Source organism: Microcebus murinus, chromosome 5, assembly GCF_040939455.1.
Source record: "Microcebus murinus isolate Inina chromosome 5, M.murinus_Inina_mat1.0, whole genome shotgun sequence".
Taxonomy (NCBI): domain Eukaryota; kingdom Metazoa; phylum Chordata; class Mammalia; order Primates; family Cheirogaleidae; genus Microcebus; species Microcebus murinus.
The window spans coordinates 15087689-15094258 of NC_134108.1; the positions used below are offsets into that span (position 1 = coordinate 15087689).

The 6570-nt window shown below is 47.1% G+C and overlaps 1 protein-coding gene across 1 annotated transcript; it reads right to left on the minus strand.

The window, feature by feature from the left end:
* Positions 1-3829: 3829 nt before the first annotated feature.
* LOC142870919 (small ribosomal subunit protein eS4, X isoform-like) lies at positions 3830-4718 on the minus strand. The gene has a single exon (XM_076002867.1). The coding sequence runs from the start codon at positions 4698-4700 to the stop codon at positions 3909-3911; it is 792 nt and encodes a 263-aa protein (XP_075858982.1). The 5' UTR covers positions 4701-4718; the 3' UTR covers positions 3830-3908.
* Between the last annotated feature and the right edge of the window lie 1852 nt (positions 4719-6570).

A 6570-nucleotide genomic window follows, 5' to 3' on the forward strand; every position in this document is an offset into this window, starting at 1 on the left:
TTCCCCAGCCTGGCCTCCCTGGCCCTCGGATCTGTGCCCTCTGGGCCCCGGCACGGTCCATGCCTGGTCACGGCAGCTTTCGGTCCACCCAAGACTTTCTCTTGGTTTGTATGTCAGTTCCTCGGATCTGTGACCCCCAATTTCCATAGTTTTCTTCCATGTTGGTCTAGGCGAAGGAGCCACAGTCTTTGCCTTGTTCTGAACCTAAATAGACTGATCAATGCTTTCCGGGCCCCTTTGGGATACTAGGGCATTTGTCTATACTCGCCCCTTGGTCCGAGACAGTCCAGTCTGCTGGGAGGAAATTCATCTTTCTCCTACAGGCAGGCTGGCCCTGCCGGGTGTCATTCAGGCTCCCTGACAGGTCTCAGCCTCCGCCTCCCCAGGCTCTGACTAGTTCTTTCCAGCAGCAAGACACCAGGGAGGGACCAGAGCGCCCCTTCCTCAGCACCACTATGGCCACCTTGCTCCCCAATACACTCGCAAGTATGTGAAAGCAGGTACACACACAAACATGCACTGCCCACATATACACATGCACACAATACACATACCAGTACGTACTTGTGCACACACATGTATACACCCACATACACATGCACATGTGTGTACACACAAGCACACGTGTATACACCCACACAGGGACATATATGCACACATGTGTACATGCATGTACATGTACACACATATACACACATGTTCTTGGAGTATCTACTACAATCCAGGGAATCCATTTCCAACACAGAAGCCTGGAGCAGGATGACTAAAAGCTGGAGTACAGACTCAGAAGTGAAGGGAAATGACACACACCTTGACTCTTGTCCTGGTTCTCCGTGCGGTATGCTCGAAGTCTTGCGTGTACTAGGTTGGGGTGGGGGAGGGACGCTGGCAGGAAGTGCTTTCCTGGGTTGGGCTGTGTGTAGACCCCAAGACTGAGTGTGCTGGATTCCACTGAGCCAGGTGGAAGGGCCACCGTGAGGCCACACCAGCCGTCCTCGAGGGTCTCTGGTAGAGCTCTGGGCTTCTCTCCAGAAGTTGAGGTTGGATTTATTCTCCCTGCCCTCCTACCAAGCACGTGTTGGGGATTGATTGCTGGGACATCGATTGTAATGACCTTTTCCTCCCTTTGTGCAGTAGCTGTCTAGTCTGGCTTGGACTGAAAATTTATGTCTAAGTGGCTAAAGTGTTTGAGAATCTAATGAATGTTGCCAATCCCCCTGCCAAAGCACCAGTTTCATCAGCAGAGGGATTTAACGTGTATTATAAAGGGGTTGAAAGAGTTTCTGAGGTTAACTTTGCCTTGTGCCTCCAGACAGAGCAGTTGACATCCCATGAGTTAAGTTTTTCTCCAGTGGTATCATGAGATCTTACAACACAAGCTGGAAAAGGCAGGAAAAACCCACTTTTCTCTTAAATGAAAAAGACTTCTCCCAATCCTGTCTTGTCGAAACATGCAATATACAGGTAGGTTCTTTATTAGCCACTCACAGCATGGACTTATCCCATTCCCCATATCAATCTTAAAAATTTCATCAAACTGAAGTGTATTTTCCAATATTTATCCGGTTATCTGAGCAGCCAACCCACCGTTAGCCCTGGTCCGGGCTAACCACACTCTGCAGCGCACCTCTCCACACGCTAGCCCGCCCTGAGCCCCCTGCCAGCCTCCACAGCGCCCTGGGTTGGCTGTCTAATTGCACAGCCCCTCCCATCCACCAGAGAGGCAGGTGGCCGGCCACCCCTACAGAGAAGCTGGCCAGAGGGTTGGGATGCGGGGAAGGAAGAGGCTGACACTGTTACCTCCCACCTTGGCATAGGTTCATTTCTCTCTTTCCTCACTGCAGGTGACTAGATGTGAACGCATGGTCTTAACACGTTGCCTCCACTCTTGCTGAAATTGCCTAGACTATATATTATGCCCAGATTATTTTGATCCCCAGACCAGACATAATACATAAACTGAGAGATTCATAGTATTGTGGGTTGTGATCATGTTCAGTAAAGCCGTGCAAACTTGTCTGAATAGCATCGAAAGGTTCATTTCAAGTGGTGCTAATTGAAGGCCAGTTGACTCATTTATACAGAACAATCCCCTCATTTCCCTTTGAGCGATTGTCAAGTGTGCTTGACGCAGAGCGAGTGACCTTCGAATACGGAGGGGATTTTGGCCTGGACTGTCAGTGTGGATTTGGCAGCATGAATTGCTCCAAAGAATCCTGATTTCTTATGCATGAACTGCTGACCCCGGCACTGGGGCCTGGCGAGCGGGCGGGAAGGAAGGTGAACTCCTGCTGATTCAGGGGCCCTCCGGCCCTTTCCGCGTGTCAGCAGTATTCACATCACTTTCCTCTCCTCCCTCTTCCGCCCCACCGTAAGTCCTGTCCCTGGAAGCACTTGTCAGTTGCCAGGAATCATGAACACTAGGAAACAATCCAAAAAAGTGGGTGGCTACTGAACTTTCCACAGCCCACTTGGCGACACATGGGCCAGCGTCAGCCCCGGGTCATAGGTGTGCAAGCAGCCTGGCCTAGAGGAAGGAACACTGCACCCGAAAGAGAGGCCTTCAGGGACCCAGTACCGAGCAAGCCTGTGGCCTGGAGCCTGGCCTTTCTTAAGGGCCTGTCTAGGTGGAGACAGAGGAATGTTCTACTGGGTTTCCAGAGCTCCCCCAAGCTCTGTCATTGGGAGTGATGCTTGTGCGTGTTGAAGCTCCTGGTCTGAGGCCCACTCTTTCAGTAGCAAGGACAACCGGGCCCCAAGGTCATTTCCGGCGATGGTAATGAAACAAGGAGGAAAAGGCCCAGCAGCCAACATGCTGGCCCGCGGAGGATCACAGGAAGCAGCCTTACTGCCAGTGTTGGGCTCTGAGCTCGAGAAACATCTCCTTTCTTTCTTTCAAAACATTATCAATGTTCCATGGTGCAAGAAATATTTGAAATGCCTCAGTGGGGAAAACAGGCTCCGCGGCGCACCTGCTGTTCTTCTCTGTGCTGAGCGGCAGCACCGGGACCTGCTGCCACCCTTCATTAGCTCTCTGATGACAGGTATATCGGCAACTTTGTGTCAGGCAATGAGGGACTCAGTTGTGCGAGCAAACGTCCCCATTCACATTGCACGAAGCCTTCTTAAAGTGATACGGCGCTGAAACCTTCCTCGCCCCTGTCTAGCTGGACATCGTCCCCCCTCGGCTGTCTCTGAACCTCTCATCCCCCCAGCCCAGTTGGAGGATGCAGAAGCTGTTTGCTGACTCCCCTGTTAGTGTCCTGACCCCCTAGTTGGCCCACAAAGAGCCCAGTGTGCACACACGTGCCGCTGTCCCTGACAAGGCTGGTGGGTGGTGAGCAGTTCTTTTCATACCTCACATCCGGAAGCTTATCCTGTGAGTTGCGTGTGTGGCACCTGTTTGCATGATGCACCCTTATCTAAGATTCTGAATCTTAGACACCCGGGCAGGTAGAAGCCCTCTTCCCCCCTCATAAAGCAAGAGCTCCTTCCTGGGTACCGTGTGTCCAGCCGGTATGGCGACTGTGCTTACGGGAGCTGAGCGGTGAGCTCACCTACTTAAATGTTTTCTGCATTCTACTTTCAGAAGGAAGAAGTCAGGTAAACTAAAGAAGACAAACTGATAACATGGCTTTTGCAAAAATTAACAAACAAGAAAGCATCCCCCAGAATGTGTTGGGTCCAATACACATCGAACCCAGTTTCTCACACTTTCTATGCTAACATATGCCCAATAATCCTACCTGATATTTACAATGAACAACTACTCTGGGGCCCCTCATCAAACATCGGAAAGAGACTACTGGGTTCAATATTTTGAACAGAATTTTTTTTTTCACACTGTAATATCTTTAATTAAGTACAAATAACTTTTTAACATGTTATTATGTTACATGGAGACCATTTCACCCACTGCTCTGTTTGGCTGCCAGTCTCTTATCCCTCTCTTCAGCAATGGTGAGGCGGATACCTTTTCCTCGAGGAAGAGAAATCCATGGTTTGTTGCCTTTGCCAATAACGAAAATGTTGGAGAGGCGAGTGGCAAAGCTGTTACCATTGGCATCTTTCACGTGAACCACATCAAAAGACCCGGGATGTCTTTCTCTGTTGGTGATCACACCAATTCTTCCCAGGTTAGCGCCTCCAGTTCCCATACACAGGTTACCAGTGTCAAACTTGATGAAATCAGTAATCTTGCCAGTCTCCAAATCAATCTGAATGGTGTCATTCACTTTGATGAGTGGATCAGGATAGCGGATGGTACGAGCATCATGAGTCGCCAGATGAGGGATTCCTTTTGTGCCCACAAAGATTTTTCTCACTTTGCACAACTTGTACTTGGCCTCCTCAGGTGTGATACGATGAACAGCAAAGCGGCCCTTGGTGTCATAAATCAGACGGAAATTCTCTCCAGTCTTGTCAATGCTGATGACATCCATAAATCCAGCAGGGTAGGTTATATCAGTTCGGACCTTGCCATCGATTTTAATGAAGCGCTGCATGCAGATCTTCTTCCCTTCATCTCCTGTCAGGGCATACGTAAGCCTGTTTCTTAGGAAAATGATGAGTGGGAGACACTCTCTCAGCTTGTGGGGACCGGTGGATGGACGAGGAGCAAACACACCAGTCAGCTTATCCAACATCCAATGCTTTGGAGCTGCTACACGCTTCAGATGCTTCTTGGGACCTCGGGCCATGGCTGCGCTAAGCACGGAAAGAGCTTGAACGGAAATTTTAAAGCAGAAATTTTTAAACCAGAAGAGTGAACGAAGTTTTCAGAAATAAGTATCAACTAACAGAGAGAATAAGAAAGAAATAGCGGAGTTGATGGGCATTGTTAGGGGAAAACTCATTTTCTGATGACTATGGCCAAGACTTTATCTTATAATCCTCATAATCACAGCTGCCTTTTCTTTGCACTGGGCACCCAGCATCCATTATCACTGTTCTTCTCAGCAGCCCAGAGATGCAGGTCTTATTCTCCTTTCCTGGTGGGGAAGACTGGAGATCATCCGATAAGCAAGCTGCCCAGTTACATGCAAATAAGCAAAAGAGACATATCTGGAACCAAGGCATGCTTGACTTCAAGGTCCTTGTGCTTGCTTTCAGGCCAAGCCTCCAAAACAAGATTTCCATCCATTCTTAACAGTCGACTTAGCTCAATAGTTACCAAGCACCTATCATATAGTGGATGTGATGGGGAGTACAGACCTACAAAATTTACAGCCCCTACCTTGATTGGAGCAAAACATACCTTCTTTAGGGAACCCTTTCAGAAAATTTTCATACTTGAGCTTGAGATGTTAATTTGATCTTTCATTTACCTTTTTTTTTTTTTGAGACAGAGTCTCACTTTGTTGCCCAGGCTAGAGTGAGTGCCGTGGCGTCAGCCTGGCTCACAGCAACCTCAATCTCCTGGGCTCAGCGATCCTTCTGCCTCAGCCTCCCGAGTAGCTGGGACTACAGGCATGCGCCACCATGCCCGGCTAATTTTTTGTAAATATATTTTTAGTTGGTCAATTAATTTCTTTCTATTTTTAGTAGAGACGGGGTCTCGCTCAGGCTGGTTTCGAACTCCTGACCTTGAGCAATCCGCCCGCCTCGGCCTCCCAAAGTGCTAGGATTACAGGCGTGAGCCACCGCGCCCGGCCAATTTACCTTTTTTTTTTTTTTTTTTTTAACCAACTGATTAGCTATCAAAATGACAATGCCCACAAGATTATGCTTTCTGTATTTGTTCATGTATTTGACCTCTTGACTAATGAAAAAGTTGGAGATATTTTCTCCCAGAGGAGGAGATGCAAGTGTCTTTTCTTCTCACACCATGAAGATGAGTCAACATGTTGAGTATAGAGTTATATTAGCTTTAGTTTACAAAGCGTTACTGCCATATACCAGACCATAAAAAAGAAGCAAAACTAAACATTAGTCCAAGATATTTTATGTAACAGCATTGGAGTGTGGGTTTTAAACGTCATAATTTCATACATACAATGGCAATTGCTGGACAAGAATTCTATAACTAGAGCTAGTTATGTGAGTAAAACTACTTCATAGTTCAGGTTGCAAAGCAGGCAGCACATTATAGCCCAGAAGCAGTTCTAAAGGAAATTAGAGAGCTGAACTTGTGTATTTACGAACATTTTTGGTGTGTTTAGTCTTTCCGAAGAGCCTGGTAGTGGCCTCTGTGGAAGAGTACATGGAGCATGAAAAGCTCATTGTTTGCAAGCACCCATTGGATGTTTCCAGAATATGCTTCTGTAGGTGAATAAAGGTGGTTATTGTTGAGTCTTTCTTCACCAAAAAATAATAAAACTGATTTAGTAAGCTGATCTGGAAAAGAGCCTAGTAAAATCTGTTGCAGAGCTAGGATCTGCTTTGAAAAGTATCTCTGTCCTTACAGGCACATAGATGGAGTATTTTCTTTCCTTATGTGGTATTTGTCAAGCCGCTTCAAATCTGTTTTCAAACAAAATTGGAAATTTAAAAGAATTCATATAATAATTAAATTTAATAAAATGTAATTTAATGATATCTGTGTTCTCTAGTATCCAAAGTATTTGGTCT

What these genes read in the sequence shown, in the direction of transcription:
- LOC142870919 (XM_076002867.1), bottom strand. Translation starts at nt 4,700, where the DNA reads ATGGCCCGAGGTCCCAAGAAGCATCTGAAGCGTGTAGCAGCTCCAAAG.